Below are 12,655 nucleotides of genomic sequence, written 5' to 3'. Positions count from 1 at the left end.
TTTTTCTTATATCTAGTCATGCACACCTGCAAGTTCTGACATTTTTTTAGAGTCTCTACGTGTTTGAATTGAATTTTTCAAACAAGAAGGATTGTTCCAGTTTGCTGACCAGAATATAATTTGTGGGTGATGATTTATTCGACATGCAATATTAGTCAGAATGAACATTTTGGACGATCAAAAGCAAGCCCATAAGTAAAAAAAAGGTTGTCTTTCTTAGTTTAGATGAGAGAGAGAGAGAGAGAGAGAGAGAGAGAGAGAGAGAGAGAGAGAGAGAGAGAGAGAGAGAGAGAGCGTGCATCCAGCCTCCTTGGGGTGGGGCATGAAATTAATGATATGGAGATGTATTCAAATGTTTTGTTTGACTTCTCATAAATATCATAAAGAGGATGGATGGATAAGGCATGTAAAATGCCTATTTAAAGATATAATGCTAAAAAATTTAAAATGTCAACAAAACTGGTGATGTTTTTTTCAATAAAATCATTCAAAACAATGTATATTTAACACAACATCGATTTGTACCTTAAATGTGTTCAATACTAAGTCTTGGGGTATATGGGTTTATTAATCTGATGTATGCGTATCAAAATATCCAAATATTGTCATTTTCATAACTTCAATGCCTTTTCTTTTTACAGAGTGGGTCTGTGCTCCATATTAGATCTATTGTCAAAGTCTAAATAAGGTCTAATGGTAAACAAAACGATTTCAATCAACAAAAACATAGAGAAATGACACATTCTATATTAAAAATATTAATTTGTATCTCAATAATTGAACGTGTTTTAAAAATAATACAAGTCCGTAAATTTGTGGCCAAAGTCGAGCACCAGACAAAATTTACTATACATGTTTAGGCTTTTTATGTTGTGAGTTCAAACTACAAAAGCTTGATGCAGTGGGGTTTTTTTTTTCTTATCGTTTGTTATATATATTAAAAACTGAATATAGTTAGAAAGTGTGCTTTTGTAGACTTGTATCATAACATTATCAAATAGATTTGATTGGGAAAAAATTAAATTTGAAATTGTAATTTATGACTAAACCAAATGGACATTTGCGCTATCTTATCCACCATCTTCTTTTGTCTATTTTTGATCAAATAATCTACAAGTTTCTAAATATGTAAGGATACAAATCAATTATTAGCATTGATTTTTTATTACGCCAAAATTCCCGAATACATGCATGTATATACGTATTGCATATACAAACTGCATGGGTGAACATTGATTTTATAAGATAGAACATTAGAGATGTGCTTGCGTAATTTCAAAAGAGGGTGTGGATTTTGTTGATATATTGGACACGCAGAAGATATAAAAAATTTCACTTTTGTCCTGGTAAGTACGCAGACCGGGAAATATTAATTAATGAAGCAATTAAACGTTGATTATTATGACGCGTATAGTTCTAATTTGCACACTTAGCACTTGAGGACAATTGTAAACTTGTCTTTTCACAGAATAGAAAAGTTTCGTAAAAATTACAATATGTAATGGATTAAATGAACAGACCCTGGTTTAAATTTATTGTTAAAATATTGAATGATTGTGGTCTATCTTTTATTTTGTACCAACAAAATGTAAATATCCAGTGGCTTAAGAAAACTGTTTTGTATATACTTCTAGACCAATTCAAGCAGTCATGGAATAGTGAAATGTATAATTCATCAAAAGGTATTAACTATATAATTGTTAAAACCACGTTATTCTTGGAAAAATACTTATTAGATCTGCCTATAAAATATCAGAATTTTTTTAATACTTTTAGAACAGGTAATGCTTAATTGCCTATAGAACGATGTAGATGGTATGGTATACCTCGTGAAAACCGTATATGTACCATATGCAACTGTATTGAAATAAGAGATGAATTTCATTATTTATTTCATTGTACAGATGTAACAATTAATTAAAGATAAGATAGTTTTATACATACCTTAATATATTTCTACACACAACCAAATGTTTACAAATTTCAACAACTCTTTAATACTACTAATAATTTTTTTTGATTAATCTGTTTAAATTCATTAAAGTTATAATCGAGAGTTAGCTCTCTAGGTTAATTGCCAATCATACTTTTTTCCCCTTTTTTAACTTTTGCATTGTCACTCTCCAAAACATGCGATGCATGTACATGTATTATGCAGTTCAGAGAATAAAGAAATTGTCATTGTCAACATTCTCATGTTTGGATCTACAGGAGATTGCAATTCAGTTTAAGATATATTTGCGATTCGTTTCAGTTATACTAACTTTAAGTAATAAAATTTAAAAAGTTTAAACTGAAAATTAACCGGCCCTCTCCTAAGAACCGCAGAGGAACATTGGGGGGGGGGGGGGGGGGGGGGCAGATCCAGAAATTACGTGCCTGGTGTACCTACGTCCAAAACCATAATGAAAATCATGAATGCAATATCTGCATAATTTGCAAGCATTGTTTTGTTTAACCCCGAGAGCTGAAAAACATGTGTGTTGTCTACCTACATGTCTGTGAATCTATATCTATTAAAGAGGGCTATATTTCGCGTCGCATCGAAAAATAAAGAATGCATTCCAAATGAATATATATACATTTATAAATAATTAAGCTTTCTTATTAATCAAAAGGTGACATTTGGATGACATTTTGTATCATTAAGGTTAAATGCAAAAAAAAAAACAGTTTTAAGAAATGATAATTGAATTAACGAAGATTCAACGCTTTAATACGTTCATGTTAACGTTACCTCCGTTTTATTAAACCGCAAAAACACGCACTGTGGTCAAGTACAATTTATAATATATATCAGAGAAAAACAAAAACCTTTCTGATTCCACTCCCCCCTGTAGATCATAAATTTCAAGAAGTTTCCGACTTCTGTTGACAATTGCTATAATTTCTTTTATAACGTCATCTGGTCTTGACGTTGCAGAGCAACGTTCTAGTTTACTACTACATCAATAGGGCTCCATATCAAATAAACGGTGTACGTCTGTATTCATTCTCCTTTGAATGAAACATATAGCATTTTAAAAATCGTTATACTCACCCACCCCCCCCCCCATAAAATAAATAAAACAAAATTAACAAAAGACAGCTTACAGGCTACAGATAAATAAAAAATGTCCATTTTATAGTATGAAATGTATATTACATTTTAAAATAATGAATTGGACTTCTACATTTTAGGATATTACACCTTGTAACAACCTTTTACTTCTTAAAAAGTATGAAAAAGTCTAATTATTTCTGAAGTCAGATCCTAGAAACCAGACAACATTGTATGTATTGTAAGTAAACAGGGCTTGGTGATATTGACGGACAGACAATCGTCACTGTGGACCCTTCAAACTATCTGAGCTGAAATGAACTCTTGTTGACAGACTGACAAAATGATAGATGGAAGAGGTAATTATAGGCCCTGACCACTTCATAACCGGAGCATAAAAAACTCTGTCTACATAGATGTCCATCCAACAATCTGTTTAGTATAACTGTACAAGAAATAACAATTAACAATCTCAATGGTTACCTGCACTTTTTAATCATTAAAAAATGTACAATGTACAGAGAATATTAACAATGGGTTCACATGATAATGAATTAGTGAATGCAATGATTATTAAACAAAAAAATCAAACCACATAATCTATGCAAATATAAATCCAACTTTGATGATCCCATTTGTCTCTTACGATACATGGAAGTCACAGAGTTGAAACAAATATCCCCATCCCTTTCCAAATCTTAAATAATTACAGTCAATGAAGTTTATTTATGATCTAAACGTAAAAATATTTCTTTTTATAAATAATGTTCCTGAATTAAATGAAACCAGTTATAATGAGACCCTAATGGTAATAATTTGACCCTAGCTTCATAAATCCTATGTCACTTACTCAATCATGCGTATAAATGCGGGAAGTGCAGAGCATACTTAATAGCACGATTCTTCTGCATAGCTTTAGAAAAAAACCACCGCCTTTGTGTTTGGCACATTATTTTGCAGTTGAACACCATCTTGTCAAAACAGTATTCTGTCACATATAGATATATCATATAAAAATACAGTCATATATTTACAGATCAAAAGAATGCAATGATGAAAGAAAAAAAAAAAAGATGTGTAAAAATAGAATCCCAAAGAGCATATATCTCTTTTCAGATTAAACTATAAACCTTAAAAGATAAATCTTTTCTAAAAACACCATAGAATGTTAATTTTCTTTTCCTTTCAATTTAAGATTAAAAAAAAAAATATACCGTAATATATATATCATAAAAAATATCAATCTGTCCAACATAGCATCTAGCTAAAAATACTTTTTAACAACATATCAGTTTTTAACAGGTTTCAGATCCCCTTATTCAAAGCATTATTCAATCATTTCCAAAGCTTCATACCTGATCAGAATACAAATAGCATTTGCATTATCAGAGAAACCAGAAAGACAGCTAGAATTCAATTTACACAATATTCTCTAAAGTCTTTCTTTTTGGAAAAATTAATGTTTGCTTTCTTTTATATTCAACAACATCCAACAAACTTTCCCCGTATGCATGGGAAAATATCATTAATGTATCCCAAAAATAGTCACGCAGTTCTAAATTATTCTTCATCTTGTAGGTTAATTTACATAAACAGTCTGTAAAATTTAAGAACAATTTGCTGTATATTTGCATAACATTTTATACCTTGATAAGGAAATTGCTTGTCCTCAAAAAGCTCCTCACATTGGTTTACACTAGCTGATGTCATTAAAATTTACAAAGATGGCGTTGTGTATTTTTAAGTAAATGCCAAAATAAATGTGATTAAATTTTTTAAAGTTTGTCGCCCAAAGAAGGAAAAAAATCCCTTCAAAAGACAATGATTTATGGTTTAGTAAATTTCTTCATGAATAATATGGTTAAAATTCTTCAAGATAACAAAGATGATCATCTAAATCCGAGGTCTTCGTGAAACCTTTTCCACGGAAAGGACTCTTGCCGACCGGACCGCACACAACATCATAATGAATGAACATAAGTTTTGTTTACAATATCTATATATACACAACAATAGATGTATGTATATACCGGTACACAAATTTTTTTTTCTTAATTAAAGATTTCCAAAGTTCTGGATTTTTATCTTCTACATGTATAGCAATTATTTATTTGCTGGGGATCATTTCTGTGAAGACATTATAATCCATAAACAAGACTCCGCTTTGGACGATGACGATGTCTTGAATGGGCCTGCTGTTAACGTCCACTGGCACGGCATTTATCTGCCTGACCACATCCATTCCTTCCAGAACCTTGCCAAAGACGACATGTTTGTCATCCAAATGTGTTGCATTTTCATGGGCAGCCATCTGGATAAAGAACTGGGATTTGTTGGTGTTTTTACCTTAAAGTAAAGAATAAAAATATTAAAACACCTATATATTGTATTGCTCAGCATTTCATATATTGGTACCATGATGACAAAGGTGTCTTGCTGACTTTGTTGAAATTCTTAACAGACCACATGCAAGTATAATCCCAAACAGTTAACACATGCTATAAATTCCAAATGCAGAATAAAATTGAAGACCTTTTCTTAGGGAAAATTCTGCAAAACGTTGTGTATCTTACCAGCATTAGCCATGCTGACAAAGCCAGGGCCGTAATGTTTGATGTCAAAGTTCTCATCCAAGAAGGAGTCTCCAACATAGATACTTCTTCCTCCTGTACCATCTCCGTGCTCAAAGTCACCACCTATAAAACAAAAAATACAATGACCATTCATTGCTGAACGGTAAAGAAAATGGCTCCTCACTAAAATGGATATTTGGCAATTCAAAATTCCCACAGAAGACATACTTAAAGATTCCTCAATAGCACATCAAACTTTTTTTTTTGATTTTATTTGAAATTACATACAAATGTGCTTGAGGCAATACCTCCGCAGAGGCCCTCCACATCAAACTTTTAATGCTTTTGACAAATATTGCAGCATATACTGTACACATACCAGTATTTCTAATTTCTCCAATCAATAATTACATTTAAATTTTGAATTGGTTCTGTCATCATGACAGATTTTTAAAAATCTCTTCTGCATATTTCTTTTTTTATATTTTTCAAACATGTTTACCTTGGATGATGAAATCTTTCACTACTCTATGAATTGGACTGCCCTTGTAGCCAAATCCATATTCTCCAGTTGCCAAGGCAGCAAAGTTTCTTGTAGTGATGGGCACCGTGTCTCCAAATAGACCAATGACAATACGACTTGTGTTCTGAGGAGCAGGCGGGCCTTTGGCCATAGTCTTCTGCATTTGTTGATTCTGTTGCTGACTCCATGCTGGATTGTTAGCATAAGAACCAAATCCAATGTCTAGATACACCATCTGTGTGATTGTGTCGAAGCATCTTATTTTTGCCTGAAAAATTCATTTTTTGATAAAACTTTAAAAGATATAACAATTGTAGCCCTTATCTTCAGAGTGGTAAATATATGTTATAACATTTAAAAGATATATTCAATAAAATAGTCTTTAGAAAATTTTACTGTATAAAATACTGGTACCGGTACATGATTTTGATGCTAATTTGTTTCATATACAATGAACATGAGACTCCTAAACTCTCTCTATCTCTCTTTCTCTCTCTCTCTCTCTTTCTCTCTCTCTCTCTCTCAAAATTTCAATTAGCTCTTTTCTCTTTTTTCCCCATTTACTTCAAAGGTTTGGTGTGTCTATGGTCTCATATAAAGCTAAAATCTTATTTTTTAGATATAAGACTTATCTGTGCCAAAAACTTATACAATATACACAGAGTATCTTTATATGAAATAGATGTAACTTTTTTTTATCTAAGGTAATAAATGCAGGTGTGTGACAAGTTCCACCAAATGATCTTGACAACTTACATGACAGAAACCGTTTTTGTAATTCTCGCTAGAAGTGTGGTTGTATAATGAAGCATTGTATTTTAATCACGTAAACCTCATGTTTTTTTATACTAAAGAATAACTGTTCTATAAGAACGTCCGAAATTACCTTTGAGGAGATAGGGAGTCCTTTTTCTAAATAACATATAAATAAATGTATACATACATTAGGTATGAAACTATGAACTTGTCAGGTAATACTGTTTAATTGTGAATCTAAAGGATTAATTTTTCACACTAATGCGTTACTTAGATGCATCTGACATTTTGACAAGTAAGTGTCTTTTGAACTATGGTATTCAATCAATGAAAATGGAGACTTGGTAAAACACATCTGCTTAATATTCAGCAAATTATAACACCATGTAATTTGATTCATCATACACACCCAAATACACAAATTTCTTCAGACAAATTGTTCCAAAAAACTTTCAGACTGAGACATTTCAATGATAATTTCTATTGTACAATAACTACATAATAAAGTGACACATATTTGAAATTTAGATTCAAATATTATTATTAAATATAAATATCAGAGTCGAGACTAAAATGAAAAATTGAATATATTTGTTTTGATTAATCTGTAAATAATGATTTGTATTAATAATACATGTGCAATTAAACTTAAAATCTTTTTTTTTCTTAAAAATCCTTAGGATAAAGCATTTGCAAGAATGCATTGCCGTCAAGATACTCGTTTTCCGTGTATAGATAAAGATTCTTGCATCTATTTTAAAGATAATTAATGATTTATTAAATTTGTCACGAAGTAGTAAAACTCTTGGTCCATTTAATATACCGTCATGTTTTTCATTTATCATTGTGAAAGCTCCACGACGTAATTTCAACGTTCAAGACAAACCACATTTATAAGGAATTAAAACCAACAAAAAGTGACTGAGAAACTTGGTTTAAAATGAAAATAATTATTTGAAAGGAAGAAATAAAATTTACAAGCGTCTTGAACACTTTAATTTATAATTGATTTTTTAAAACTGCCAGGTCGTTAATTCTTACAATTTCTTTCCAGGTGCTAACGTTAGACTAATTAATAAAACAGATGGACGATTCTCATTCACAGTTTTTTTCAGCAGCAAAAGGACAAAATCGCCTCTTTTAAAAACATCTGAATACACATAAAATTTATATACCTCAGAAAATCCACAGAAACTGAAAATCGCAACGGCAATCAAAATGTACCGCATTTTTCACTCTTTTCGTCTGCTCGAACCTCCTCTCGATTGAAATCCAAACCGTAAAGTGGTCCCAGGTACAGTAGTATTTTACGGCTTTCCTAATTAATTATTCATGATGTAAATTATGACGATGTAGTTAAAACTGTGGTATTATAAATGGAAACATTTTATTGTACATGATGTACCGCTTCTGAAATTAAATAAAAAAAACTTTTAGAATTTGCATCAACATTATTTTTACGACATCAATCCTATTTTTGATTTGCAGAAATACGTGGCGCTCAGTACCAAGTGCAAATTAGATCTACAGACAAGACTGCGCCACAAAGAACCCAAGAAAGAAAATGATGATGAACGTCTTGGTGGCATTCCTATTACTGAATCTCCACTATGTTATGGTAAATTTTTGTTTTATAATACCGTCTGTAATTAAACAAATTCTTAATTTATCGTCTGATTTTTCAGGCATTTCTCATGTTTTGGGGCAATGAAATTAGCAATGGCAAAAGAATAAATGGGATCTTAAAAGTTATGTGTTGCATTGCCTTTGATTGACACATAATTATGCTAAATTTCAAACTTCGTAAAAAGAAAAAAAAAGTATAATAAAAGTAAGAAGGGGGGGGGGGGGGGTACCCAAATATGGTGCTACCTATTCAGGCTATTGCACACTACCCTTATTGTGATGTAATCATGGTAATAGGAACCCTTCTTTATCTTGAAGCCAATGGTTATCAACAAATCAGAAAGAGATTTCACATCTGTTAATCCAACTTCAAGTTTGGGGAGGAGGGGTAGCAGGCAAATTTTAATTTATTAAGATCTGACATGAAATTGAGTTGATATAAAGAAAGTGAAATGTTAAATTTTAGAGTTAACGCCTTTTTGCAGGTTTGACTTTTTACTATAACAATCATTGGTCCCAATAACATGAATACAGGTACTTATAGTTATTTATTAATACACTCTTTACTTTATCCAAACTGTTGCATCAGCAGTTTTGATGCTTATCAGGTCTCATAAAAGGTATCCATACTGTTACTGATTTCTGGTTTGAAGTCATTCAAAATCTTGAAAGAAAAAAACCATTTGATACTGAAGAGAAATACCCATTGAAGAAAAGAAACTATTTGATACTGAAGAGAAATACCCATTGAAGAAAAGAAACTATTTGATACTGAAGAGAAATATCCGTTGAAGAAAAGAAAACGTTTGATAAGAAAATTGGCTTTCTCAATAATGTCCCATTAATTTATTAAATTCTAATTTTTGTACAATAGCAGCTACAAGGGAAAAAAATTAAAAACATCATATTGCATGTTTCCAGATGTTAAAACTGTTTTCAGTTTTAATCTAAAATATACCCAATTTGAATTTTGATTTAGATAATCATTTTTTTTTCTGTTTATTTAACAATTGTAGGGTGGAGATTTAACAGTTACCAAAAAAGTCTTTTTTGATGTAAAAATTGGAGGGAAAGATGCTGGACGAATGGTGATTGGACTCTTCGGAGAAGCCGTACCAAAGACTGCTGAAAACTTTGCACAGCTTGCCACTGGAGTTCAAGGGTATGGCTACGAAGGAAGTAAATTCCACAGAGTCATCAAGGACTTCATGATTCAAGGTATTAACAGCAATTGCAACCAGTTTTGAATTTTTTAAGGTTAAAAGAAATGTTATCAAGAGTTATTGTAGAGGATGATGTTTATTAAATGTTGTATTTTCTTCTTCTTTTTTTTTTGGTACAAATGAAAAAAAATGCATAAAAATTGAATTGTAAAAAACTAGAGGAAGCTTCAAAGGGTGTTTAATGCATTTCTATTTATTTTTTTGGACATATTTTCTCATCTGGGATACTCTTACTAATTCCTTTGAGTATATAGTGACTTGTCACTATAGCAGATTCATTTCTGTGCATATTTAAGATTAAGCTGTGAGTACTTTCTTTTGAATGATCTCATGTTTCACAAATTTCTCTCAAAAATGACCTGCATGCTTTTCTCCGGATGTTCATTGTGTAGAAGTATTTATGACAGATTGAAGAATGTGAGTTATGTCTGCATTGGGTTGAATCATGCATAGGTACTTTGTAAGTCAAGTAGCTGTCTTAAGGCGCACAGCGCAGTTGACAGAAAATTCAGCACTATATGTATAATCATCATTCTTATTAAATCCTGTAAACATAAATTACTGGCTTCAAATTGTATTTTATTATGCTAGATAGGAACAGTTTTATTTTTACATCCATACATTTATTTTGAGCAACAAATTAGTATATTATGAAGAAAAGTAATTATCAAGTTAAATGTGAAGTGCTGCATAAAATTTATACATAAGGAGTAATAAATGTACTATATTAAGGTATTGGGCAGGCTTTGCTGATGTTAAATACAGGTTTTTTGACTGACATGTAGCAAAAAAAAAAAAGATATAGAAATTCATGAAGGAATTTTAGTTTAATTTTTTACATGGTTTTCTTAGATTATTAAAATTCAATACTATAATTGATTAGAATCCTTGGTCAGAAACATCTTCACAAAATTAGGGAGATGAAAGATTAAGATGTTAACAAAATATAAGAGCTTAATAAATACATGAATATTTTCCCTAACAAATGAGTCAACTTGATTCACAACACATTCTGCCTGGAAAAACCCATTCTCAATGGGACAACATGTCATTTAAAAAAATATATATATATATATATATATATATATACATATATTTGCAGGTGGAGACTTTGATAAAGCCGATGGATCCGGAAGCAAGAGTATCTATGGCAAATATTTCCCTGACGAGAACTTCAAGATCAACCACCATGGATCAGGATGGCTCAGCATGGCCAATGCTGGTAGGAAGATCAGTTCTTCTATTTATCAAACTTATTTAAAACAATACAGTAAAACACGGTTATAGCCAACACACTCAATATAATGAATTGATGCTTACAATGAAGTGACTTTCGTTCCCCGAGATTTAATTGCATGTTGTAAACTTAATGGATATAACATATTGAGCTTATAACGAAGCAAAATCGTCCATCCCAGGCACTTTGTTATAAATTTGTTTTACTGTAGATAAGCAATACAAAAGAAAATACCAGTACTTATCTTTAATTACCGTAACCATGTTTCTTGAAAAGATTTAAAATTTTGTTCTCTTTTCCCTTCAGGACCAGACACCAATGGTTCCCAGTTTTTCATCACTTGCATCAAGACCCCCTGGTTGGATGGTAAACATACCGTCTTTGGCAAGGTTCTGGAAGGAATGAAGGTAGTGCGCCTTATTGAGGCCTCGCCCACAGACGCCATGGATCATCCCACCGAGGATGTCATCATTGCCAAAAGTGGAGAATTGCCCTTAGATAAGCCGTTCGATGCTACACCCACTGACGCTACCGAGTAAATTAGGCACTGCCTAAGTCTGCCTTGTTAGCTTTTTAAAAATTGGTCATCGCATTCTGTGTGCCAGTATTGGTTCATGTATAGTTTATGCAAATTTCAGTGAGATTAATTAGTGATTTTTTCAGTTCAATGTTACCAAATTTACCTTAATTTATATATAGGCTGATGTTACCCAGGAACGACTGGTTTGAGATGGAAATTTAGAATGGGGGAAAAAACCACCAAAATTTGAAATAATGATGAAGTCAAATAAATATATTTTTGATAGAGTGTAGATGTGATTGAAATACTGTACTTGAAAAGAATTGTATACATATCAGTATTATGATGACACCATGATGATTTGAACCCTATGCAATTGATATCGTTCATTCAGATATACCCACCAGATGTTATTTTTTTGTTTTAAAAGGGAGGAGGAGGTTTGGGGAATTTTATTTTTAAAGGATAGGGCTATTTTGCAAGGTGGAAAACCTTATTGATAACATTCTTGCCAAATAAATACATTCTCAGGTGCGAGTTTGAGTGTGAGTGTATTACACAATGTGCCTTAAATAATAGATGTATAATACATTTAAGTTCAAGAAGGAGAGAATGAGAGACAGAACTTGTTACTTAAATTTACAGTGCATTTGTTAACTTTTTCTCTCTTTTTTTATTGAAATAATTTCTATTGAAATCCATGTGCCAAATTTGTTATACACTTTATATATCAAATTTTTTCTAAGGTTTATTTTGCAATTTTGTATTGAATTAAATGCTGAATCTCTAAATAAAAGGAAAGATAAAACGGGATTTCTGTTGTGTCTTTTACACTGTTTTTGTGCTTATTTAGTGTGAAATATGGTAGCAAAGATTGCTATATAAATATGCACAGTTTGAAACTTGATACAGCTGGGAGAACATTAGTATTAATCATTTTAAATAGTGTCGAGAAGAAAAATGTATAATTACAGGGCATGATGGATGCTGACATATTATGTAACGTAACTAACGGTAAGTTAGAAGCATGAGACATTCAATCAGCAGTCAACTGCTGCATGACGACAGAATACTTGTATCTTCTAGTTGTGACAATGTGTGTATGTTTCGGTCTGGTATAACGGGTATTATTCTTCTTATACATTCACAAAATCTTG

General features: G+C 31.6%; 2 protein-coding genes across 2 annotated transcripts; one reads left to right on the top strand and one right to left on the bottom strand.

The window, feature by feature from the left end:
- Positions 1-4,791: 4,791 nt before the first annotated feature.
- LOC105345604 (peptidyl-prolyl cis-trans isomerase B) lies at positions 4,792-8,223 on the bottom strand. The gene is made up of 4 exons (XM_011453793.4): positions 8,068-8,223; positions 6,116-6,404; positions 5,614-5,736; positions 4,792-5,386 (listed from the first exon to the last, which is right to left on the bottom strand). Exons 1-4 carry the CDS (start codon positions 8,119-8,121, stop codon positions 5,148-5,150), a joined length of 705 nt encoding a protein of 234 aa, XP_011452095.3. The 5' UTR covers positions 8,122-8,223; the 3' UTR covers positions 4,792-5,147.
- A 128-nt stretch (positions 8,224-8,351) lies between these two features.
- Positions 8,352-11,543, top strand: LOC105345603 (putative peptidyl-prolyl cis-trans isomerase). The gene is made up of 4 exons (XM_066078952.1): positions 8,352-8,510; positions 9,535-9,736; positions 10,844-10,963; positions 11,285-11,543. Exons 1-4 carry the CDS (start codon positions 8,457-8,459, stop codon positions 11,515-11,517), a joined length of 609 nt encoding a protein of 202 aa, XP_065935024.1. The 5' UTR covers positions 8,352-8,456; the 3' UTR covers positions 11,518-11,543.
- The last annotated feature ends 1,112 nt before the right edge of the window (positions 11,544-12,655 follow it).

This window comes from Magallana gigas, chromosome 3, assembly GCF_963853765.1.
Source record: "Magallana gigas chromosome 3, xbMagGiga1.1, whole genome shotgun sequence".
NCBI lineage: Eukaryota > Metazoa > Mollusca > Bivalvia > Ostreida > Ostreidae > Magallana > Magallana gigas.
This window is presented reverse-complemented; position numbering and strand designations above follow the sequence as displayed.